General features: G+C 35.7%; 1 protein-coding gene across 1 annotated transcript in view; it reads right to left on the reverse strand.

Moving 5' to 3' along the window:
• The window catches only part of LOC141508065 (CUB and sushi domain-containing protein 2), a 619,633-nt gene that overhangs the window by 146,195 nt on the left and 445,774 nt on the right, over positions 1–27,664 (reverse strand). Inside the window, exons 34-37 of the mRNA XM_074216347.1 lie at positions 16,388–16,484; positions 15,666–15,770; positions 3,005–3,123; positions 2,301–2,370 (exon numbers count right to left, since the gene is read on the reverse strand). Coding sequence (XP_074072448.1) covers positions 2,301–2,370; positions 3,005–3,123; positions 15,666–15,770; positions 16,388–16,484 — 391 coding nt within the window. The remainder of the gene's footprint in view (positions 1–2,300; positions 2,371–3,004; positions 3,124–15,665; positions 15,771–16,387; positions 16,485–27,664) is intronic.

The following is a 27,664-nucleotide window of genomic DNA, read 5'->3' on the forward strand; positions in this document are numbered from 1 at the left end:
AAAGAGATGGAGGACATTAAAACCTGCAAGCCAGAGTTGTATGTTGCCTAGGGAATAGGGTTCCTTTCTCATGCCTCATTATTAGGTTTATGCAAGTTTATGTCCACTCTCCTGCAAATGTCTCTGGTTGTATTGGTGGGCAAACATGATTCAGGTTAATGAGAGAACTCCTTTATCTTTATTATTGCTATTTTTGTTTTCCTTTTTCTTCTTGAACTGAATAAATGTTTCTTATCTGAGTTAATGATGTATCACCATAATAGATTTATGTAAATTGGTAGCACACCATTAGAGATTCATGAGTTGAAGTTATGAGTAGTAAGAGAGTGTATCCTTCTCACAGGATGGTTATTCTTCATACTCTTAAGAGTTGAGTATTAAATATGTGACTGTTTATAGCCACTGCTAGCCCCAAGAAAACTCTCTGGGCTTGCCAATGTGAGTTCAGATTACCATCAGTAGAGACAGAAAAATACATCTACTACAAATTGAGCTAAAATATGTAAACTTGCAAATGGATGAAAGTTGAAAATGATCTTTGCATATAATTGAGGAAAAAATAAAATTAAATGTTTTGATGTCAAATTCAGAGAGGTTTTTAGCAGAATACCCCAATGATTCCTCCTTGGCCTGGTATGTTCAACATTTTCAAAATGACTTGAGTGAAATTATAAATGTTATGCTTGTCAAGCTTGCAGAAGATACTAAGATGAGTAAAGATAGCTAACACCTTAGATGATACAATCAAGAGATGGGACATAGGATGTAAGATGAGATGTAATAAGGATAAAGGCAAATTCAACACTGGGCTTCAAATAATTAATTTCCTTTTTTTTTAGTTTTTGCAAGGCAAGGGGGTTAAGTGGCTTGCCCAAGGCCACATGGCTAGGTAATTATTAAGTGTCTGAGGCTGGATTTAAACTCAGGTACTCCTGACTCCAAGGCCAGTGCTCTATCCACTGCGCCACCTAGCCACCCCCAAATAATTAATTTCACAAATACAGGTTGTACTCTTCCAAGAAGGTGGTTAGACAATAGTTCCTGTTACGTCATTGAGAAATTAGAGAACTTGAAGTTCAAAGCAAGTTCAAGGTAGAACAGAAGTCAAAAAGCTAATGTCAGTCTAGGTTAAAGAGATATGGTGTTCAGAATGAGGAAAGTGATGATTTTATTGTATTCTGCCCTAGTCAAATCACATAAGAAATACAGTAGTTAGTTCTTTGTGTTATTGGGAAGGATAGACACTGACAACCCAGAATGCATTCAAAGAAGAATGATCCACATTTTGGGAGTGGGGTGAAACGAGGGAAAATATGATATATTAAAGGAAGAAAGGATTAGTTAAAAACAATAGCTAATTTTGAAGGGCTAATATGGAAAAGAAACTAAATTTGACTGACTTTTCTCTCAATGGGCACAAAAAAGCAGTTCCTATCAGAGAGTTTCCTAAAAATGCCCAGCATCCACTTCGGAAGTTATTGAGCAGAGGCTGGATGAAGTCCATATTGGAAGATAAGTTGCCATTTTTTTTCACAGTGGTCTTTTTGCTCATGCTCATCATAGGCACAGTGAGATGATCAAGAATCACATAAAATGAGGTTTCCTGTTGCCTTTGGGTTTATAATGAAACCAATGCTGCCAATTCCTTTAATTTATAACAGCAAGGAATTGTGAGTGTTTTCATTTAGCTTCTACTTCTTAGTCTTCTAATTTCACTTTTGGTGAAACTGCCACTATAGTTATAGTTTAGATCCTCTAGCACTGTCACTAACTTTTTGTTAGATAGAGTTAGAAATTACCAAGAGTTGATGTTTGTAGAATATCAGAACTGTGTGATTTTTAGCACACCCTTTTTCATTTTATATTCTCTATCACTGAAACTGTGGATGCAGAAAGAGATTATACAAGATTCAAGGCTAACATCTATTTCTGTCTATATTCATAGATCATCATGGTCAATACCTTAAGCCTTTCCATATTTAATCAGGCTGGTCCTCAGACACCTATACTTATAGACTTGTTAGCTTATTAGGACCTACTTTATCTGTACTCATTTAGAATAACTTGCATATTAGAATGAAGCCTTAGAGTAGGACTCTGGAGCATACCTTCTTTAATTTGGTGATTTTGGATGGATGTTACCAAGATGATTGCACTAAGTGAGGGCCAAAGGTCATAGTCAAAAACTATTGGATTAGAACAAAACAGAAAGAACTGACTTTGAAGTCAACTGATGTTTCATTTGATTCAATTTCCCAGTAAATAACCCATCAGAAATTTAAATATCCAAACTGTCTTACCTATACAGAGTGGAGGTGGGTAATTCCATCGCCGTACAGTCCCTGGCATGCAGGAAATATGAGAGTGGCCCTAGAAGAAGAGAAACATAGACAGAAAGGTTTATTTATAAGCTTCAAATTTAGTCCTGGAAGGAATCTTGAACATCACCTAATCTATCCCTTTCATTTTACAAAAGAAACAGGGCCTTTGTCCAAGATCACAAAGTAGTAAAGCTGAGTTTGGGGTTTTTTTTTTTTTTGGATCACAATATTTTTAAGTCCTACATTCCCATAATTTGGGGTTGCAAAGAGACTAGATGAGTTTTATTTTGGGGATGGGGAGTTTCAAATTAATAAGAAATAGATGAAGGAGATGGTGATTATAATAACCATTACAAAATAATTAACTATTACAAAAGCACACTTCCTTTTTCTGAAGGATTCCCTGGAATGTCCTTCTAAATAGCAAGGTTCCCCGGGGTTTTTAAATGAAGATCTTGTGTTACAAGCAGAATTTTCTGAGCCTAGAAAAGGCAATATTGAGCCCTAAGGAATAAAATTGTAATTAGGGACAGGTGAATAAGAGAGGTAATTTTAGGGTAGATTTACTCAAATTATACTCAATAAACTTATTCTTCCTCTGTAAAAGGTTGGCCCAGTACACATCTCTCATGTAAACTGTAACACTAAGAGGTCTCAGTCTTGGTCATATAACATAGCAATACCTGGAGTGCATATCCGGGCTCACACTGAAAAGAGACCACATCATTCACTAGGTATCGCTCTCCAATCTTCATCCCATTACTAGGTACAGTGGGTTCTGGACAGCTAGACAAGCCCACAGCTAAAAAGAAAGAAAGAAGAGCCCAGTAGGGCCAAGGCCCCAGGGAGAACATTAAGCACGACCAGATTGACTCAGAATGAGTACCTAAATGAAGAGTAATGGACAAAGCTGAGGAAGTAAGAAGATTCTGACCCAAAGGAAAATGTCAATGTTGAGACAGTGCAGACTACTCTCTGCATTCTTAGATTCTAGACCAAAGTCAAGGTTGGCAATCTTTTAAATAATATTCAGTAATCCCCAACTGGATCACTGGAGGAGAGATGGTAGGAACTCTACCATCTGAACTAAAAGATTCCCCTCCCCATCATTTCCAAAGATTTCCATCACTTCCAAGTTAAACTCTTGCCTCTCTCATCAACTTATTCTGTTCCTCTACCTCCTTAATTCACTTTTATTCCCCTGTTCTCCCAGGATATTACTCTCATGGTAAAGGATTGGGAAAGACAAGGTGTAGAGGAATGTAATAAAAGAATAAAAAGGAAAGAAGAAAAACAATAGAGAAATGACTTTACCAGTCCATCAGGAAAAAGTGAACTCTCTTCTCATTACCATTTAAGAGGCCTAGAATGTTCCTGACTTTAATAAAAAAATATTAATTTTATAAAACTTTACTATTTTCTTAAAAGTTATTTTAATTGCATAATAATCCTATAAAATAAGCAAATTAAATATTATTACCTCTATCTTATAAATAAGGAAATTAAGGTTTAAGAGATTAAGTGAATTGCCAAGCTTACAAAGTAAGTGGTAGAACTAGTGAACTCAGGTCATTTGACTGATAGGTTAGAGATGCTGTACCATAACATACTACTCAATTTGTTAAATCTGTATATTTCATTGTTTCATTTCTCCTGAATCCTTTCCATTAGCACAAACCTTTGGTCATAAAATCGATTGTCTTCTACCTTATATATCTTATCAACTTCCTCCTTACATTTCCATTACACTGGAATTTTCTTGGTCATTTAGAAGGTCAAGTCCTAATCACCTAACACACAGGATCACTTTATGCCAGATTCCTAAGCAATCTCCCTACCTTTAATCTTCCTCTCACCTTGCACATATATCATTGTAATATTCACAAGGCACCATTTTTAACAAGACTTCTGTTAAAACCATTTTTAAAAATAGCTTTCTACTGTATCAGAGTTAAAACTGACATCCTTGTATTCAAAGACCAACACTGTCAACAACTGAGACTTCTGGACACATCTATCATACACCAATTCATATTATCTGTTCCAATGAGGATATCTTCTTTATTAACCTTTGAGAACTTAGTGCTCCTAAAATGTAGCTCTCTGTACTGATTAAAAAAACTTCAGGGGTGGCTAGGTGGTGTAGTGGATAAAGCACCGGCCTTGGAGTCAGGAGTACCTGGGTTCAAATCTGGTCCCAGACACTTAATGATTACCTAGCTGTGTGGCCTTGGGCAAGCCACTTAACCCCATTTGCCTTGCAAAACTCTAAAAAAACCCCAAAAAACCCCTTCAAATATGGTTAGACCAGGATGGATAATAGAGGGATTGTTACCTTCTTTATTCATTACACTCTGTCTCTCAATTCAGTCTAGAATAGTATTATTTTTCCAGTCATAATATCACAGCCACTATTAACTCTCATTGAGCTTGCAGGCCACCCAACCCCAGATGTCTTTCATAGAAACTGTTCTCTAGCCATAAGTTCAAAATTTCTGATTTGTGAGATTGAATTTCTTTAACAAAAGTGTCAATTTTTTAATTTTAATCCTTCTGGTTCAAAAGTATCACACATGTGACTCTCTAGGTACAAGACTCTAAAATGCCCAAAACCAGATTAGAATAATTAGGAAATATTTAGCCACATAAACAGAAATACAATAGAACATAAGCAATGTTAAAATATTGTTTTCTAAGTCAATATGCAAGCTACTGTCACATCCTTTTGAGTTTGACACAATTGTTCTAGCCTACAGAAATTTTTTGAATTTTGTCACTCAGAGTTTTAACTATATACTTTCTATCATAGTATCATTTGCACATTTGAAAAGTAATGTTTTCTTAATCCAAGTCATCCTTGTTTTACACTTGAGACATATGCTTTAATTTTACTCCATTTTTTTATTATCTACAAACTTTGATGAAATCAATACATACTATTTATTACATTTGTCTAAGCTACAAGTCTATCACACTGTCAAAAAAGGTAATGAGATAGATCTTGAATGACTTGTTTTCAACAAAGTCATACAGACTAGTGTTCCCTTACCTTTAAAGAAACCTTGATTTGATCCTGACATTCTCTCATGCTATCAACTTAGGTATCTCCTTCCTTTCACAGCCAAACCCTTATATGCTTTGGCACAATTTCCTCACTTTCCAAAGCATTCTCAGTCACAGTAATCTGACTTTTCACCATTTCCCCCTTCCTCTTAACTAAAACTGTCATTGACATCAATGATCTCTTTTTTTAAATTAATTTTTTAAATGTATTTTCTTTTCCCTCTCTCCCTATTGCTTAGTGAAAAGAAAAAAAAAACTTAAAATAAATGTGTATTATCAGGTAAGACAAATTTCTGCATTGGCCATGTCCAAAAAATATAAATCTCATTCTTGATAACCAATGCTCTCTATTCTGCTAAAGTCAGTTATTTTTCTCTGAAGTTTCTAACACTGTTGACCAATCCCTTCTCAAAGACATTTTCCTCCCATGGCTTCCATGACAATGAGTTGTTTTTTTGTGGGGGGGATTCTCTTCCTACATCTATGACCTTCTTTTTCTGAAAAATCATGATCTTTGTACCCAATATATGTAAGTGACTCCCAAAGCTCTTTAGCCTTCTTTCTATACTCTTTCCTTTGGCTAGCTCATCAGATTCATATGGTTAATTGACATCTCTATGCACAAGATTTCCAAATCTATATCCAGAGCTAATCTCTCTCCTGAACTCCAACATCTATTGTTTACTAGAGATCTCTGAATTTCTGCAGGCATCTCAAATACATCATATTCACAATGGAACTCATATTTCTTCTAAAACTTGTCACTCCTCCAAATATCCCTATTTCTGTTGGTGGCACTACCTTCTATTCAGTCACCAAAGCTCTCAAGACTAGAACCATCCTGTTCCCTTTCCCTCAAACTCTTCTTACATACATATATTTCTCTCCACTGAAATAGTCTGTATCATAATTTAGGTCCTTAACACCTGTTTCCTGCCTCTGGTTTCATCTCTTCCCTCTGCAATTGAAACTTCACAAAGAGGTCATATAACAAGTGGTATTCTTAAACCAAAATGTGTGATACCCTACTCTTTCAAAATATCTCCACTGATTTCCTACTGCCTTTAAAATAAAATGCAAACTTCTTAGCTTGTCATTTAAACCCCACCACAATATGATTATCATCCAACTTTTTAAGCAGCAAGATTTGAGTTGACATCTGGCCTCAGACACTTACTAAATGTATGAACCTAGGTAAGTCTCTGCCTTAATTTTCAAATATAAAATGGCGATAATAGCCCCTCTCTCCAAGGGCTGCTATTAGGAAAAATGAGATATTCCCAGAGTGCTTACACAGTGTCTGATAGATTGTAAGTACTTCATAATAATAATAATAACAAATATGATCATATAAATATATTCATAATGATTAATACATTAATTTAATAAAAATCCTTCTTTTCTTCCTTTATTCCTTCCTTTTTCCTGTCTTTTTATCTTCTTTCTTGTAACTTATTACTACTCAGGTTGGTCAATTAAAATATCCTGCTCACTCCTGATTTTGTGTCTTTCCACAAATGATCTCCCATGTTTAGAATGCATGGTATTGTTACATCTTCATAGAATCCTGATATTTCTTCAAAGCACAACTTAGAAGACATTTCTTAAATAAAATTGTTCTTGACCCCAACCATTCTTAGCACTCTCTCTACCTTAATACTATTTTGAATTCATTTCTTGAATTTACTTCTTATTTGCTATAACCTCTTTCCTCCCCTGGGTAGACTATAAACTTTTTTGAGGAAAGGGAACTTTCTTTTTTTGCCTTTATATCTTCAGTACCTAACACAGTGCCTTATATGTCATAGATATTTGTTAAATTTTTGTTGACAGGAACTGAAATACATTGCTTCCATTTTGAAGTACTCACAAACTAGTCATGGAGCAATGCATTCAAGAATTTTGCCAGGAATACAGTAAGCTCACATGTCTAGAGTTTGTAGAGCCCTCTGTGTAACTTGACTTTCTATGCCCTGTGGTCCAACTACATCTTCCTGAAATTTTGCATCTGTTAAATATTTTCAGCAACCTACATTGTACCCCCTCCAGACCTGGCTACCTGTACATATTGAAGTTTGAAATCTGTGTAATTTAGTTTTAAAAAAATAAAGAAGGAGTATATGAAAATGATGATGGAATAGATGGAGTAGAAAGCACACTGAACTGGGAAGAAGATCTGGGTTCTATTAATGGCCCTGCTCCAACTATGCTGAGACCCTGGTAATGTCAGAATTTCAAGCCTTTGGGTCAGCACCTGTAAAATTAAAGGATTGTGTTACATTATCTGTAAGGTCCTTTTCAATTAAAAAAAATTCTATGATTGTATATCTCCTAAAAGGTACTGTGATTGATTCAGATAGTTCTAAAAAGTAAAGTTGCATCCAGTTCATCATCCTTCTTGCCTTTAAGTCATAAATCAAGTCATTTAAGCCTGATTGCCTCACATTCAGGGCTTTCTTCACTATCTGGCTATCTGGCCACTGATTCAGATGGTTCTGTAAGAAAAAGAGAGGCTGATGACTCAGCACAGCATCCTCTCACTCAAATCTAGTTCATGTGCTTGTCAAGGCATCACCTCCCTAATGTCATGATCCTCTTCAAGAACAAAGGACAAAGATATTTTTTATTAAGTCATAAATAAATTAAAATTCCCTTCAACCCTGGTGTCCTGAAGATGAGGAGATGAAATAGTAGAGATAGTCTTTCCAACTTTTTCTTTTCTCAAAAACTTAAAATTGTGTTAAATTGGCTCACAGAATACATCAGTTCATTCAGATGTCATCTAAATCCACAAGGCTGACAGGTGACTCCAGGCAACAGTGATAACACAGCTGTCCCTCTGTCTTTTTTAGTTTTATCCCCTAACCTCTAAACCTTTTTCCAGCCTTGCAGCCCAGGGTCTCTTCTCATCTCTGATTATGGAAATAACACATCTATCCCTGGGATTTTCCTCTAAAAAGAAGTTTGAATAACAAATTATATGCCTGAAAGCCTAACTTTTGGTTGGATTTTTGCCCAAAATCTGAACATTTGAAGTAAGCCCTGGAGCCCTTCAGACATCAGAGATTAACAGTGCAATAAACAACACCTACTGAAAATTAAGACATTCAGTCCCAGCTGTCATCTCAGACCTTCTTCTAGAAGCTGATGACAACTCTGCATGTATGACAGTCAATACTATGAACTCTGTAACAATCAATTTTTAGTAGACTTGTCTTATAACTAGTAAAGAGACTTCAAAAGGGAGAGAAAAAGGTAGAGAGAAAACAGGTACAAGGAAAGAATACTTCAAATGTTTCTCATTCTGAACAAGCTGATTGTAAGTCAGATGATACCACTAAGGGAAGAATAATTTTTAGAATATTCAATTTATCCCTTTTAATGATCTATTTTTATATTCTTTTCACCCCTTTAAACTCAGTTATCATTTTATGTAAGTACAAATAGTAGTCATAACTTGTCTTAGTTTTAATACATTTCAATAACCCCTTGTCCCTACAATTATAGCGAGCTTTCATGTTTTCCTTTAGTAGATTATTCATAATATCTTTGCTGATTATCCTGTGATACCTACCATGATCCTTGACCACCTTATTCAAGTTATATGACTTAAATAACAGATTTAAAAGTATGTAATGAAAAAGTAAATGTATTTCCAACTCCCAAATAATTTAAGATTTACTACAAAGGCAAATCTGAATATCTCTTGTTTCCTTTCTTTTTTGGGTGGATGACAGCTTTCTTTAATATGCACCTAATTTTGCTCCTGAACAACAATCATCACAGTTTTACATCCAAATTTTCTGCAGTCCCCAGATCATCAAGAGAGCCCAAGAGGAGATTTTGTTTTATGCTTTAATTTCTAGTTTCCTTTCTTTCTCTAGAGAGATATTCTTTAGTCTCATTCCAAGGGCTCAGATACAGTGGCCCAGCTTCTAGGTTCCCTCCCTTTTCCAAAATCAAAGCTCTATAGGTTCAAGGTTCTGTCTTGATGATCTTGGCGTTCCATGGCATGAAGAACATATGTCTCCTTTCAGAGTGGGAGAGTTCAGAGCATGACCTTTCCAGGAGAAAGCAGTGACACCAAAGAGCTTCACTCAGATCAGTGGATACTCAGCCTTCTTTGATTTCGAGGCAGACCAGGCTGAGGTCAGGGAAAAAAGCCTGAATTGACACAGCATCACAAAAACAACAGCAAGATAAACAGGAAGCAAAAGTCAGGCTGCTCTGTTCTGAAAAGATAAATAAACACCACAGCTGTGTACAAGAGCTTCCCTCAAGCCATCTTATCCTGGGGGTCAAACTATGAGGTGAACTTCCAGGGGCATGAATCCCTGAGGAAATGATCATAAAAAATCTTCCCCTACCTCTTTCTCAATCCTAGCCCCAATTCACTTCCTTTGGGGGGGGGATCCCTACTTATGTGGTTGATAGGAAAATGACAATGGCTAGGTTGCTATTTGGGTAGAGATGAATTAACAAGGTTCCCCTTCTTCATATGCTAGAAGCTGTGGAATCTGAAATCAATATCGAAAATTTAGTTTTTGACTTTAATTGCCTAGTTGTGTGACCTTGGGTAAGTCACTTAACCCCATTGCCTTAAATAATTATGACTTAGTAAGATGCAAAATGAAAGTGAGCTTGGAGGAGTGAGGATACCTGGTAGACTAATATTTCCCAATGTTTTAAAGATCATAATGCATCAGGAGAGCCATTTCTGCCACCTCTGTTGTCTGTTCATTTATTTATCTATGCTACATTTTCTTTTCTTTAAACATATGAAGATTTTTAAAGGTTGTGATTGATTAAATTAATCAAGCACCCCATCCCACTTGAAATAATTAATATATTCTAGCCCAAATATCTTTATCAAGTAAGAACAATTCTGCTGAATCAATCACTTAATCCAAAGCAGTAAAGTAACATCCAGATCTGTCACCCCTGTGGTTCTATACAACTGTAAGCCAGTTAAGAACAAGTACGTGTCTGGAAAATCAATGCAGCTGGAAAATTAGAGAAGTCATAAACTCTGGTCAAGTCCCTTTTTCTGAGAAAAAATGTGGGGAGGGGGAAGTTGGAAGAGTGAGGGAGGATTGGAGTCTTTTGTTTTCCTCTCCCCTCTCAACCTTGACCAATGAAGTTTGAACTCCTTGTGGGAGGTTCAGCATCCTAGCTCCATTCCAGGAATATCAATGACTAATATCATGAACCCTACTGAGAAAAGGCAATTTCATGTTTCTATGAAGAATCTAGCAGAAAGTTAATTCACATCTATGTAGAATTTCATGATCATCCATGAAAGAAAAATAAACTTCAAATAATCAAGATCTATGAGTTTATCCTTTTTTCTACTTGATCTCTATAAGCCTGAGTTGACTTTCTGCTGAATTCTGATTGTACTTGTGGGAGAATGTGTCACAGACTCTTGTGAGAATTTTTTTTCTATAGTACCTTAGTTAATGACAATTTCTAAAAACTAATTTATCTGACTAGCTCATTGATGTCAAGAATCATCAATGAGTGCATCACATCAATAAAAGTAAGTAAACTATAGTACTAAAGAAAATATTACCTACCTCTTCAGGGTCTCCTGAAATCTTAAGTGTAGAAATAAATAATAAATATCTTTTGGGGAACTAGCCCCTGCCAGCACAAACAGGGTTTTCTGAAGCAGCCCCAGAGATACACACTACATTGTAACACAGAAGAAAAAATAAAGTTGGAATGTGTTATATATTACCAATATTTCTATATGAATCTATCTATATCCTCAGATCCCTAACCTCTGGAGGTTAGACAGTTTTCTTAAGGGCCTTAACAAAATAGGATAATTATTCCCAGTCTCCAAGGCATCCCTTTTGGTAAAGACCCTGACTTCTGTAAACAGAAACCTGCTAGAGGTAGGTTCTACCGAGGATATGTCCCTTTGTCTTTGTTTTTTCTTACCCGTCCCTTACCCCCCAAAGACGAAGTTGTAGGGTGGACCTAAGTACTTGTAGACTGCCTTCTCTTTGAAATGTCCACTAATCAGAGTTGTCCCAATAGGGACAGTTGGAAGGAAGCCACACCTAAGTATAAAAAAAAGCTATTGGCCCACGTACTGGATCTTTTAGCACAAGTGGAGCCATAAGACCCCTCTGTTTTCAGACTGCATTTTCCTGGTAACAAAGAATATCTCAGTAAGAGAAATTGCTTGAATCTGCCCTTTGTTAAATTTTGACTGTTACAACTGTAAAATGGTCCAATTCAGAGTCTGAGAAGTAGTCTCAGAAACCCTATAATTCTGCAGTCTGGGGAAAAGAAGAAATTCAAGAGGAGAATCACTGAACCTTGGGAAAAGACAGACTAATCAGAACTTTGTATAAGTTCTGAATTCGAAGAATAACTGGTCAGTGAAAAGAACCTATCCTCTGCTTTCTGCTGGGGTAGTAGAACTCTCAATTAAGACTTTTTTCCCTCTTTTTCCTCTCTCCTCTTTCCTTTCTTCTTCTTCCCTTCTTCCTCTTCTCCTTCTCCTCTCACCCCCCTCTTCCCAAACTCCCCCAAATTCTTTCCTCCTTATCCAAAACAAGTTCCTTATTCTTTTTCATGATTCTATACCTTCAACAGTGTTCAAAAAGGAATATTAAAGCCTTTAAGTTTGAGACACACAGCTACAGCAGTCAGATTTCATAAAGATGCCACATCTGCATCTCCTAGAATATCTTTTTCAAGTAGGTACAGAGATATCCCTCAGTTCTATAAGGAAAAGAAAATTAAGAACCAATGACTAATCTGAGGTACTCCAATTGGGCTGGAAACAATCATGCTCAAATACAAGTCAGATCTTGGACAAACATTGATTAGTGAGAATTACAAAAAGGGATATAGGCAGGGATTGCCCCACTTGGATTTTTCCAACCCTCTGCCCAAGATTCTAGGAAGAGAGAAGAGTGAGGACTGGGAATTATTAATTGGAATTGCCAAACACCAGGAGGTTAGCATACAGGCAAGAAAAGGAATAAATGAAAGACAAAATAGAATTCATATATAGTAAGAGTCTCAAGAAAAAACAATAAAAATTAAAACCAATTATTTGATCATAAAACCATGTGCCATCAAATTTAAGAAAACTGAATGACAATTTTCATGTGTATTTTTACTGCCAGAGCAAGTCATCAACTAGATCTGGAGCAGAAATTGCAAACCTGATTCCATCAGCTGCCTAATAAAATATAGACAATGGCTCAAAATAACATTTTGAAATGCACAAATACAAAATATTCACCCCCTCCCCTCCAAATCAATTATGCTGAACTGTTTTTCAAAATGTTTTGTTTTGTTTTTAAATTCATGCACCCCAATTTAGGAGTTCTTACCTAGAGAATTTACTAAGCCCCTTTAGATGAAATGGAAAAGGACTGTTTTCTCCTGACTGAATATTCACTTGGCCAAGGCATGGGATGGAGCTTCAATATACTATGAAAAGGAGAACAAGGGACCTAAAATCTTTCCTATAGATTTTTCTCTGGTTTATTGAAGTTGGAAGATTGAGTCAGGGTGACTATAACACTAAATGCCGCTAAGATGGGGTACTTAGAGTGACAGACAGACAGGGTATTTATTAAGCTTTTTTCTGTTTTCACTCTGAGAAATTCTGGGGCTACAAATACAGGCAAAAAATTAGTTTCTATCATCAGATGGATTATATTAGGAAAAAAAAAAGAGGAGCTGGAAAGAGGATAGATGAGGAGGAGAGGAAATCAATGTGGAGAATGACAAGGAAATGAAGCCCAGAGAGTGAGGAGGAGAACAAGAATCAAATTATATTGCCTGGAAGTTTTATGAAAAAGTAGTCCCAGATAAGGGTTCACTAATCAGAAGAGAACTATCTCTCCTTTCACCCTGAGGGAAAGAGAGAAAACTCTTGTGAAACAATAGTCTCTCTCCTACCTGATATCTAAAGAATTTTTACAATTTTAAGACAAATTTTATTGAGACATTTATTATAATGGTCATAGATGATTGTTATGAATGATGTGTATCACCTGGTGGTCATCTCCCCTGCACTAGACAGTCTGCCCTCCTGTTTTAACTAATTAGCTTTCTAATCTAGTCTTAAATTTGTTGCTTTTCTCTTAGTGAATGAGTGTATGTACCCTCTCTCTCTCTCTCTCTCTCTCTCTCTCTATATATATATATATATATATATAAATATATATATATATATATATATATATATATATACCTAAGTAATTATTTTAGAATTGAAAATTCCTTGAATTGAAATATTTAAAATTTGTCTTACATTTGTCAAAAAGTATTAACTTTTTGTATTAATTTCACCTCACGAATTACAAAATGGATTTGAGGATGCTTCACTCTGCTTGTTTCAGTCACCAAAACTGGCAATTACAGATTTATCTGGTATAGCACAAACAGGCACAGATTTGAGTGCAAATATGGGGGTTGTAGTTTTTCTTCTGGCACTAAATTGCCTTAATTTCCTTATATCTAACATAAGTTAGGATTGGATGATATCCATGGCTTTGACCAGCTATAACTGAATTTCTATAAAACAAAACACTGAGTTCCAAATGTTGCTTTCTCGCTCAACTCTGCAGGACTTTCATACAGTTGGAATCAAATGCAAACTCTTCTACCAAATGTGAAATTCTTCTCTCATCCCCTCAACCTCCCAACTCCACACTAAATAAATTCTGCACAACTCGTCAACACAGGACCTGAACCCCTGCCTTTGGAACATAGAAATCCAAAAGAAGTGTGCCCACACCTGGAAATTAGTAGAGTATAAGAGACCTCAAATAAGGTTGGAGGATATCTCTATGCCTTTATACTGACACATAAGGTTCTTGGGAAGATAAAGATTCATTATTTTATGAGGGTGAGAGTCAAACCTAAGCTCAGAGAGATCTGTCAGAAGAGTCTGGATTGTCTGTCATGTATGGGAAGATGGCAATACCTTGATCTTGCCATCATCCACAGATGTACCATCTCCACATTTTGTAATTCCATAATCTCCATATAACCATAACTTAACATTTCACCTCTCCTTCCACCTTCACTAACAAAACCCTGTTCTCCAACCCCAAATTGACCCCCTCTAATTCCATGACCCCTTAATTCTCTTCCAGGTCATCTCCCCTGCACTAGACAGTCTGCCCTCCTTTCCCCTTCTTGACCCTATGAAGAAACAATTCAAGCAATTCTTTTCTCTTGATCTCCTTGCCCCCTATCATACTATCAATTGTGGCTTGCCAAGCTTCAGTCTTGAATTACTCTTACCATCTGCTGCTACCACTCCTCCTGAATGAAGGACTGAGCTCACTCTGAGACTTGACCTTTCCCCAACTGGAGCTCTTAGTTCTACTCTCCAACATCTGCTTATCTCAGACTGTCTAGCAAGCCCGCTGCCTGTTTCTTCAAGTCTACCCTGAAGTCAGTGTCCAGCCGTCCTGCTCATCTAGCCTCAACACTACATGCTTTCACCACTTAATTACTTGATTCAAACTTGACTTAAATCTATAGTTCTCATTCCCTAGAGACTGTGAGCTCCATGAGGACAAGAGTTATAGCTCATGTTTTACTTGACAAAAGCATAAGATTAGTTTTAATATTGGCAGTTTAGAGATTAAACATAAGAGTTTAAAGAAAGGAAGTAAGGAAAAAGGAAGAATGGGAAGGTAGGAAGGAAAAGTGAGGGCTTTTTATTCTTATCCAGAGAAGGAAATGGAGCAAAGGGATAAGTTATTAAGTCCTCTGCCAACCATCCCACATCCTTCAAACTTAGTTGGATAATTACTAATAACAAGGGAAAGTGGAGTTTATGTGCTGTTTAACTAGAAATCAAGTTAAATGCTAATTTCCTCTCGGAATCAAGGATTGCAAAGTAGAGAGAAAACCAGCAAAGGGGTCAGAAAGAACTAGGTTCAAGTCTTGTCTCTAACACAGAAAGGCTGTGTAAACTTGGGTATGAAGACCCTTAGACAATAATCTAAGATTACAAGTTGAGTTATAGGGTCTGATCTGCATTGGGAAAGGAAGTTGCCTTACTGGGAGTTCCCTATAAGCAATGACATCACAAGTCTAATCTCCCTCCACCCCTAAAATCCTAAAATCAAATTCTCTGTGGTCAAGCCTGAAGATCAGGAATGGCATAAGAGAAAAGGAAAACATCCTAGTTAGAACCTAGGCAGGCAGTAAGACATAAAAGGGGCAAAGATCATTGCAACTCCCACCATGCAAAGAGATGGTAGGAAACCTAGGAAGTGGGCTGCTCACTTTTATATTCCAGATGGAAGCCAGCAGCAGACACACTGATATCTGAGTAGAAATGCAGGTAGAGGTGATTGGATGTGCTGTTCAGAAGGGCAGGCACTGTTGTTCCTATGAAAAAAGAGATCCCAAATGTACTTGGGTTAAGCTTTCCTCCCTCCATACCTCCTTTACTATATCCACTGGCTCTTAGACCTTAATCCTAGAACCTTTCTCTAAGCTGCTTGTCAAAGTTTTGTCCTGTTTTCAAGTCCCTCAAAGACTTCCAATTCCCAAAATATTAGGTTGGGAAAAGATTACTGGAAACTTCCCTTTAGCTATCTGAAGAGTATTTGCCTATTTCAACCAGACAGGTACAAATAATGATCCCCAGGTGGATTTATAAAGAGATTGAGGAGTTGAGTTTCCCACCCCTACCAAATTAGGTTTCAACATAATAAGATGAAACCTGCAAGTTTCGCATTAGACAAAATGACAACATGGTAAGTCATTTGAAAAATGTGGAAAATATAGAAATTCAGGATAGGTGACCCTGCTGAAGTTGAATTACTGAGTTAGTTATTATTAATTTATATATCTATATCTATATCTATATCTATATCTATATATATATAATCTTAATTGTTTAGCTTTATAGACTGTGATTAGTTTTGCACTCAATCTAAAGGTTCCTATCAACTTTTAAGATCAGCCCATTCTTCCCTTCCTCCCCCTGAAGGGTCTCTTACCTGAGAAGCTTCCCAGCATGGTCACAGTGTTGTCTGCACCATCAAATACCTCAAGAGAATCCCAATTCTGTTCAGTGACAAAACTGATGACTTGAATCTAGGAAGGTAAAAGGAAAAGCTTTTCATTGCTCCAACCCAAGTTTGATAATCATATACAACAACTCTATTTCCTTAAAAACCATGTAACATTGGTGTTTGATGTTTATGAATTAATAAGATAGTTCATTTCTTCCAGATATTCTGTCAAGAGTTTCATTCTTTTTTACAATATATACACATTCTCTATTTCACAGTACTAAGTCATGATGTAAGTTGTGTGTATATCTTTTGGATACTTATTGTGAATTCCTTTCTGTCACAGTTTTCAATCTGTAAAAGATCCTTTGGAAGAAGGAGTAGGAACCTGATCAAGTAGGAAGATGTGAACACAAATCATCCTTGGGGTGAAAAAAGTTGGTTTACAAAAAGTGGCAAGGAGATTAAATAAGGAATATCTACCTCCAACTATTGGCCTAAAAAATTCCCTTCTCACTGATCAATTAGAGATATATTAACTTTTCTTTGCTAAAGAGTGAAGCAGGTTAGAGTAAGACCTTTCTTTGTCAGAATACTTAGAGGAAATATGGACTGTCTAGGAAGAAATAGATTTCAGCAACTGAAGGCTTGCATCCCAAGAGAGGCAGTATACAATTCTCAGATTTTTTTTTCAAATAGCTCAGAAAGTAGGACTGTGAAACAGATCATTGTCTTCCTACCATCCTGAATTTTCTTTTATAGAAAGATTCAAATGCAATCAACCTGGATCCTGAAACACTTCTAAGGTTTTCAAAACTTTGAGGTTTCCAGTCTAGTTCACTAACCACGAGCCCCAAGTCCATGCTGTCCTCAGTAGCTCCCTCCTACCCCTGTCCTTGAGATTTTGGGTATTGAGGAGTCTAATTTAATCTATACTTGATCATAGAGCAAGGTTCTCTGAAGTTCTTTGTTTATCCAATCGGTTTAAAGGCTCCTGTAAAGCAATCCTCCCAAAGCAATCCATTCTACTTTAGAATAATTCTAACTTAGATAAGTCAGTCCTTATATTAGGCCAAAATCTGCTTCCTTATGATTTGTATCTACCCTTTATTCTTAAGCCCCCTTAAATCCAACAAGTTTAGTACCTCATGAAAGCACTTTGAATATTTGAAGCTTGTTATTATATCACACTCAAATACCTCTCTTCTACAGACTAAACTTCAAGCAAGACTAAAAGATGTTTGGTCTTGAGGCCCCTCCAAATCATAACTTATCAATATTCTTCCTAAAATATGTCACCTATACCTTTACACTATACTCCAGATATGATACAAGAGTAGAGAGGAAAAAGCCTTTTTCCTTTCTCTGTACACTTGTTGTTGTTGTTCAATTATTTCAGTTGTCTACAATATTCTGGGATCCCATTTGGCATTTTCTTGACAAGGATAATGTAATAGCTTGTCACTTACTTCTTCAGTTCATTTTACAAATGAGGAACCCGAGGCAAATAGGGTTAAATGATTTGTTCAGGGTCACATAATTATTAAGTATTTGAGGCTGGATTTGAGCTCATGAAAGTAAGTCTTCCACTTCTGGCCAAGATGACAGAGAGAAGACAGGCATTGTGTCAAGTGCTCCTGGTGTCCTTTCAAACATAACATGAAAGAAACCTCTTAACAGAAACTTGATCAACAAAACCCAGAAAAAGAAGCTAGGAGAAGAACACTACCAACAAGTGCTATCTCAGGGGACCGTGGATGAAAGGGGAGCAGAGACCAGAGGGTGGACACAGGGTCGACAGCTGGGGGAAGCCAGAAGACTGGCCTCAGTCACAGAGGCTTAACCAACTTTAGCCATGGTGTCTTGGGGGCAGGGGAGGTCTGCAAGCCTGGAAATCATCTAGCTCAGTGTGCCACTTGAGCTCCATACTTTTAGCAAAGCATTCTTCCAGGAACAACTGTAGCTGCTTCCCTACCTGCTCAGGCTCAGAGATTGGCTTCCACCCCCAGGGCCAAACCCATTGTTCAAGGTCAATTCAAAACCTGCTGCCCCTCCTCAACTTCCATTCCCTCCAGGACTGGGAGAGGGCCTCAATCACTCCATAGAAAGCAATCAGTGACCTGCTGGCCCTTGGAATTACTAAGGCAAATGATCAAAACCTCTAGGGTTTTCAAAAGTAAACCCTCTGAGAGCCAGCCCTTCCCCCAACACAAGATCCTAGAAAAATGAAGAAAAGTCAGTGAAAAGGGGACCCCATAGAGAAATACTTAGAAGAAAACAGATTCTACCCCAGAGAGAGACCTAGCACTTCTGAGGAGAATATGAATTGGTCTCCAGCCCAGAAAGACTTCTTTGAAGAAATCAGGAAGGAGTTTAAAAATCAATTGGAAAAATTGGAAAAAGAAATTCAAGAGAAAATTAACACATGGCAAGAGAAAATTAACATCTTGTGATAAGAAAAAAAATCCTTGGAAAATACAGTTGGACAAATACAAAATGAGAGTAATTCTCTCAGATCCTCAATTTGGCAAATGCAAAAAGAAAATAATTCTCTCAAATCCTCAATTGGGCAAATGCAAAAAGAAAGTAATTCTCTCAAAACTACACTTGGGCAAATGGAAAACTCCTTCAAAAATAGAATTGACCAATTAGAAAAGGAGTTTCAAAATGTAAATGAAGAAAATTCTTCTCTCTAAAAAAAAGGGTTGGAGATATGGAAATTAAAGACTTTAAGAGTCAACAAGATTCTGTTAAACAAAGCCAAAAGAGTGAAAAAATAGAAGAAAATATACCTCATCAGCAAAACCACTGACTTTGATAACCAATCAAGAAGGGACATGAGAATTATAGGACTTAATATTACAGGATTTAGTGATGGAAAACTTCCCTGATATCAAGGAATCAGAGGACAAAATTGCTATTGAAAGAATACATTGATCCCCTCTGAAAAAGTGATTTTAAAATGAAAACACCAAGAAATGTTGTAGCCAAATTCCAGAACTATCAGATAAAAGAGGAAAATCCTACAAGCAGCCAGAAACAAACAGTTTAAATATCAAGGAGCCACAGTAAGGATTATGCAGGACCTGGCTGCATCAAGATTAAGGGATCTAAGGGCTTGGAATGAGATATTCTGAAGAGCAAGGGAACTTGGAATGCAGTCAAGAATCCACTATCTGGCAAAGTTGAGCCTTCTCTTCCAAGGGAAAAGATGGACATTTAATGAAACGGGAGACTTCCAACAGTTACTGATGAAAAGACAAGAACTAAATAGAAAATCTGGACATCAAACAGGAGGCTCAAGAGACACATGAAAAGGTTAAAAAAGGGTAAAGAAAAAAAACCCCTACTATCCAATAAACTGAAACCAGCTATATCCCTACCTGGGAGAAAGACTGTAATAACTCTCAAGAATTGTAACTCTATTAGAGAGAATATACATAGCCAGAAGTGATGGACACTCACAACTATTCTCAGATAGAATGATTTAAAAACAATACCTGGAGGGGAGTAAGGAGATAGGAGGATAGAGGAGATTGAATAGGGTAAATCACATTACATTGAGAGGTACAAAAGATCTATTGCAATAGAGGGAAAGAAAGGAGGAGGTCAAAACCATCTGAATCTTCTTCTCATCAGATTTGGTTTAAAGTTAACTTACACACACTCAGTTAAGAAACTTATCTTACTTTTCAAATATTAAAAGGGGAAAAGGGAAGGGGGGGATGAGAAGGAAGAGGAAAAAGGGGAACTAATAGAAGGAAGGAGGAATAGGAAAAGGGAAAGGGGAAAGAAAAGGGGGGGTGATATAGGAGGGCAAACACACTGAAAGTGGCAATAGTCAGAAACAAAATACTGGAGAATATGAATAAAGGGAAAAAAGGCGAAAAATACAAACAGAAGGAAGATACCATGGAAGACAATAAAAAGTTAGTAATTGTAACTTTGAATGTGAATGGAATGAACTCTCCCTTAAAATGTAAGTGAATAGCAGAGTAGATTAAAAAACCAGAATCCTACAATATGCTACTTACAAAAAAAAATATATATATATATGTATATATATATATATATATATATATATATACATATATACAGAGAGAGAGAGAGAGAGAGAGAGAGAGAGAGAGAGAGAGAGAGAGAGATTGTAAAAGTAAAAGGTTGGAGCAAAATATATTTGCTTCAGACAAAGCAGCTGCAGCAATAGTATTATTAAAAGAGATAAGGAAGGAAGCTATATCCTCCTAAAAGGTACCATAGACAAAAAAAGTAATTTCAGTACTAAATATGTATTCACCCAATGGAACAGCATCCAGATTCTTAGAGTATAATTTGAAAGAGCTACAGGAAGATACATACAGCAAAACTCTACCAGTGGGAGACCTCAACCTCCCATTCTCAGATTTGGATAAACCAAATCATAAAATAAACAAGAAGAAAGTTAAGGAGGTAAATAGATTGTTAGAAAATTTAGATATGATAGACTTATGGAGGAAATTGAATGGGGATAGAAAGTGATATACTTTTTTTTCCTGCAGTACATGGCACTTACAAAAAAATTGACCATGTACTAGGGCTTAAAAACCTAACAACCAAATGCAGAAAGGCAGAAATAGTGAATACATCTTTCTCAGATCTTAATGCGATAAAAATCATATGCAATATAGGGCCAGGGAAATATACAGACCCAAAACTAATTGGAAACTAAATAACCTTTTTTTAAAAAGAATAAATAGATCAAACAACAAATTATAGAAAGAATTAATTATTTCATCCTAGATAATAACAATAATGAAACAGCATACCAAAACTTACGGGATACACTCAAAGCAACAGTCGGGGATATATTATATCTTTAAATGCTTACATGAATAAATTAGAGAAAGAGGAAATCAATGAACTAAATATGCAACTAAAACAATTAGAAGAAGAATAAATTAAACCCCCCCAATTAAATACCAAATTAGAAATTCTAAAAATCAAAGGAGAAATTAATAAAATTGAAAACAAGAAAACTATTAAACTAATAAATAAAACCAAGAGATAGTTTTATGAAAAAAACCAATAAAATTGATAAACCTCTTGTCAATTTTATTTTAAAAAAAGAAAGAAGAAAACCAAATTGCTAGACTCATAAATGAAAAAGGTGAACTCACCACCAATGAAAAGGAAATTAAATTAATAATTCAGAATTATTTTGCCCAACTCTATGCCAATAAATTTGACAATCTAAGTGAAATGGATGGATATTTACAAAAATATAAGTTGGCCAGATTAAATGAAGAGGAAATTAAATACCTAGATACCTAAATAACCCTATCTCAGAAAAAGAAATTCATCAAGCCATTATTGAATTCCCTAAGAAAAAATATCCAGGGCCAGATGGACTCACAAGTGAATTCTATCGAACATTTAAGGGGCAATTGGTTCCAATTCTATATAAACTCTTTGGAAAAATAGGTGAAGATGGAACTCTACCTAACTCTTTCTATGACACCAATATGGTGCTGATACCTAAACCAGGAAGAGTTAAAAAAGAAAGAAAATTGTAGACCTATTATAGATCTATCTCCCTGATGAATATAGATGTAAAAATCTTAAATAAAATCTTAGCGAAATGACTACAACTAGGATATCTGTCACTATCACTAGGATAATACACTATGACCAAGTCTGGAATGCAGGGTTGTTTCAATATTAGGAAAACAATTAGGATAATTAATCATATCAATAACAAACCTACCAGAAATTATATGATTATATCAATAGATGCTGAAAAAGTTTTTGACAAAATACAGCACCTATCCCTACTAAAAAACCACTAGAAAGTGTAGGAATAAATGGATTATTCCTTTGAATAATAAGCAGTATCTATCTGAAACCATCAACAAGCATTATATGAAATGAGGATAGGCTAGAGGCATTCCCAATAAGATCAGGGATGAAACAAGGATGCCCATTATTGTTACTACTATTCAATATTATATTAGAAATGTTAGCTTCAGCAATAAGAGAAGAAAAAGAAACTGAAGGAATTAGAATTGGAAAGGAAGAGACAAAACTCTCACTCTTTGCAGATGACATGATGGTATACCTAGAGAATCCTAAAAAATCATCTAAGAAACTACTAGAGCTAATTTACAACTTTAGTAAAGTCGCAGGATATAAAATAAACTCACATAAATCCTCAACATTTCTATATATGACTAGCAAGATGCAATAGAAAGAGCTAGGGAGAGAAATCCCATTCAAAGTAACTTCAGACAATATAAAATACCTGGGAGTCTACCTGTCAAGGCAGACTCAGAAATTTTTTGAAAACAATTACAAAACACTTCTCACACAAATAAAATCAGATTTAAATAACTGGGCAAATATCAACTACTCATGGATAGGCCAAGCTAATATAATAAAACTGACAATTCTACCAAAACTAAACTACCTGTTTAGTGCCCTACCAATCAAAATTACAAAAAATTACTTTAATGAGTTAGAAAAAGTTGTAAATAAATTCATATGAAGAAATAAAAAGTCAAGAATTTCCAGGGATTCAATGAAAAAAAAGTGCAAAAGAAGGTGGCTTAGCCTTATCAGATTTTAAATTATATTATAAAGCATCAGTCAACAAAACTGTCTGGTATTGGCTAAGAAATAGAGTGGTGGACCAGTGGAATAGACTAGATCCAACAGCAGGAAATGATTATAGTAATCTGCTGTTTGATAAACCCAGAATCCAGCTATTAGTATAAAAACTCTCTCTTCGATAAAAATTGTTGGAAAAATTGGAAGTTAGTATGGAAGAGCCTTAGATTAGACCAACACCTCAAACCCTATACCAAGATAAGATCAAAATGGATACAGGATTTAGACATAAAAAACAATATTATAAGCAAACTAGAAGATCAAGGAGTAGTTTGCCTGTCAGATCTATGGAAAGGGAAGCTGTTTATGACCAAGGAAGAGATGGAGAACATTGTTAAAACCAAACTAGGTAATTCTGTTTACATTAAGTTAAAAAGCTTCTGTACAAACAAAACCACTGTAACCAAGATCAAAAGAAATGTTGTAAATTGGGAAACAATTTTTGCAACTAGTATTTCTGACAAAGGACTCATTTCTAAAATATACAGAGAACTGAGTCAAATTTTCAAAAAAACAAGCCATTCCCCAAATGACAAATGGTCAAAGGGTATGCAAAGGCAATTTACAGATGAGGAAATTAAAGCGATCCATAGTCATATGAAAATTGCTTTAAATTGTTAATAATTAAAGAAGTGCAAATTAAAGCATCTCTAGGTACCATCTCACACCTCTCAGATTGTCCAATATGATCAGAAAGGACAATGATCAATGTTGGCAGGGATGTGGGAAATCTGGGACACTAATACATTGTTGGTGGAGTTGTGAACTCATCCAACCTTTTTGGAGAACGATTTGGAATTACGCCCAAAAGGCAACAAAAATGTGCATACCCTTTGATCCAACAATACCACTAACTGGGTCTCTATCCTGAAGAGATTATGAAAAAGGATAAAAATATCACTTGTGCAAAAATATTTATAGCAGCCCTGTTTGTGGTAGAAAAGAATTGGAAATTAAGTAAATGTCCTTCAATTAGGGAATACCTTAACAAACTGTGGTATATGTATGTCATGGAATACTATTGTTCTATTAGAAACCAGGATGGATGGGAATTCAGGGAAGCCTGAAGGGATTTGCACGAATTGATACTGAGAGAGATGGGCAGAACCAGAAAAACATTGTACACCCTGACAGCAAAATGGGGGTTGATGATCAACCTTGATGGACTTACTCATTTTATCAATGTAACAATCAGGGACAATTTTGGGCTGTCTGCAATGGAGAATGCCATCTCTATCCAGAGAAAGAACTATGGGGTTTGAACAAAGACCAAAGACTATTATCTTTAATTTAAAAAAATCTGACATCTTATTATATAATTTTGCTATCTCTTATACTGTTTTTTTTTCCTTAAGGATATGATTTCTCTCTCATCACATTCAACTTAGATCAATGCATACCATAGATACAATGTAAAGACTAATAATAGACTGCCTTCTGTGGGGGGTAAGGGGAGGGAAGCAAGATTGGGGGAAAATTGTAAAATTCAAAATAAATAAAATCTTTCTTTCTAAAAAAGAAAAAAAAAAGAAGAAAGTGAGTCTTCCAGACTCCAGGTTGGCACTCTTTTCCACTGTGCCAGCTACCATAAACCTCTTTAAATATAGCCTAAGCTCTTTCAGTTGCCTCAGACTTATAATAACTTTGTAATTCACTAAATTCCTCAGATTGTTTCAGACATATTCTGAAGCCAAAATTCCTCTAATTAGTACTTATGAAGTTGAAAATTTTAAACTAAGATATTTTAAATGTAGCATAAGACTTCATATTTATCCTCATTATAGTTCATTATATTAGAATTAATTCAATCTTTAAACCAGTTTGGATCTTTCTAGATTCTTACTTGGACAATGTTCTCCATCTCTCAGGTTACATGGAAATTTAACAAGCATATATACAAAGTCTTTAAGTCATTGAAAAAATTAGTAAATAACATAGGGCCAAGAATAGATCCCTTTGGGCTTCATTGCAGATCTCACTATAAACTGCAACTAATCAATTACTGTTCATCCTTTGGGTCCCATCCAGTCATTCAATCTCTTCAGAATCCATCTCACTGGACTCCTGACTGACTTGGCCCCATTTCTCCATTTTGTCCCCAAGACAGCATGAGAAAAGATTTGGTTAAATGCTTTGCTAAAATATCAATATACTACAACATTCATTCTTCTAAGAAATCAACTGGTATGAATGGATCTTAATGAAGCCTCTCAATCCCACATTAATTTTGTGATTTGATGGAAAAGAGAAGAAAGGTCTTTGAAGGAAAAGAACGGGATATCACTAACTTTCAAATGAAAATAACAATGTTTGGGCATTATATGTAATAAACTGAAATTAAATATTCCCCTAAATAAGCTTATTGAAGGTATGTATTCAGAAAAAACCCAAAATAAAATAGATTTTTTTGAGGGAGGCTATGGGAAAACTCCCTAAAGTAATATTTTCCTTATGTCTGGTATTGGAAAAAGATCAATGTAGTATTAATAATTCTAGCTTCTAAAATATGTTGATTCAAAATTTCTATTGAATAATGAAAAAACATTATAGGGACACTGCAGCCAGAGCTGGGTGAGTATGTAGCTATGTAGGTAGCATGACCAGTCTTATGTCATGATCAGACTGACCAAATCAATTTAGCAGAACAGAACCTTAATTACAATGAATTCTCATCTCCTACCTTGAACATACTTTGTTGTGGATTTTCTTATAAAGAGTAATTATTCTGGTTTGAGGGAGAAAAACAGTTTGTAGAGGGATTGCCATATATTAGCTACACTTCAATTTGGACTTCTGTGGAGTTTTTACTAGTGGCAATGGTATTTCTTTATATTTGCAGTGCACTTTAAACCATTTGGAAGTGCTGTCACATCTTTAATCTTAATATATTTTCAACACCTTCTTTAAGGTAGGAATTACACTGATGACCTGGAGTATATACAGAGGAGAGTGATAAGACAGTGACAATCAGTAAAAGGAATTTTTGGATTTTTAACATGAAAAAGAAGACTTGCATGAGGGCACAGAATCATCACTAGTTTCAAGTATTTTAAAGCTTGTCATGTAAAAGAAATTAAATGCGTGCTGCTAGATTCCCAGATGGCAGAACTGTGAACAATGACAGAAGCTCTAGAGAAGCAAATTTCAATTCAATGTAAGGAAATTAAATTGACAAAAAAACTATCCACAAGAGGAAAGGATTGATTCAGGAAGTAGTTGGCTTCCCTTGTTATGAAGCAAAGGTGGGATAGTGTTCAATAAAAATTATTGGGAAAATTATGATTTAAGATTAGATAACTCCTGAGACACTTAGTTACTATATTTTTTAAAATGAAAAAGCTGAAACCAAAAATAATTTATAAGTCAGAGAAATAGGTAGGACTAGATTCCAAAGTATCCCTCACTCAGATTATATCTATCTCCTTGATCTTGAGTATGGATGAATCTGTCCCCCAATGTGAACACTTAAGAAACTTTTTGCTTGACTTTGAGATCTTATATACTCTCACCTTTCCAATAAACCAGTCAAATCTCTGCAGCCAATTTCCATGGCTGATCTAGTAGTCCTTAGAGAAAGAAACTTAGAGACTTGCTTCTGATCAGGGAAACCATTTAAATTTGAGTACAAAAAATATAGTTTGGGCTAAAAGAGAGAAACAGAAAATGAGCCGAACCAACAGAACACTGTGAGCAACACTGTGAGATGATTAATTATGATAGTTGTGGCTCTTCTCAGCAGTTCAGTGATCAAGGACAATCCTGCGAGACCTTTAATAGAAAATGCCATCCACATCCACAGAAAAAACTAGGGATTTAAATGCAGAGCAAAACCTACTATGCTCATTTTTAAACCTTCTTCTATATTTTTTCTTTCCTTCTCATGTTTTTCCCTTAAGTCTAATTCATTTTTCATAACATGACTAATATGGAAATGTGTTAAACATGTATAACTTTTACCAGATCATTCACTGCTCTAGAGAGGGGGGAAGGAAGGGAGGGTGGTTGAAAAATGCAGAACTGATAAACTTGCAAATAAATGAATGGTGAGAACTACTTGTGCATGTAATTGGAAAAAAAATAAAGAAAAAAAAACAGAGAGAAAGAGAGACTAAGGTCATTTTGAGCCCAATACTCATACTGAATCATTAAGAAAGAAAAGACTGGAAAATTTTCCTCATGTTAAGTTGAAATTTGCCTTTTTTTTAAAAAACTTCTACCCATTATTCCTAGTTTTAACCTATGCACAAGAAGAACAAAAGTTGATCCTTGCTTGACATGACAACTAGCTTTCAAATACTTTAAACAGTGGCCATACTCCTCCTAACTCTTTTGATTACATCTCACTTCTTTTAGTTGAAGTGCAGACATAAACCTTGCTCAGACAGCAAGTATTTTTCCTATCCTATTCACTGGACAGGATTTTTATAGCTACCAATTCTATCAGTCCTCTACTTGTCTCCCAGATTGTCAATATTTTTTAAAATAAGGTCCTCAACATGGAGAGCAGATTAATAGTAGGAGTATCACATCCTTTGTTTTAGATACCAGATATACGGATATAATTTAAGACTATATGGATCCTCTTGGCTGCTATGTCCCATTGCTGATGTATATTATTTT

The sequence above is a fragment of the Macrotis lagotis genome, chromosome 1 (genome assembly GCF_037893015.1).
Source record: "Macrotis lagotis isolate mMagLag1 chromosome 1, bilby.v1.9.chrom.fasta, whole genome shotgun sequence".
Lineage (NCBI taxonomy): Eukaryota > Metazoa > Chordata > Mammalia > Peramelemorphia > Peramelidae > Macrotis > Macrotis lagotis.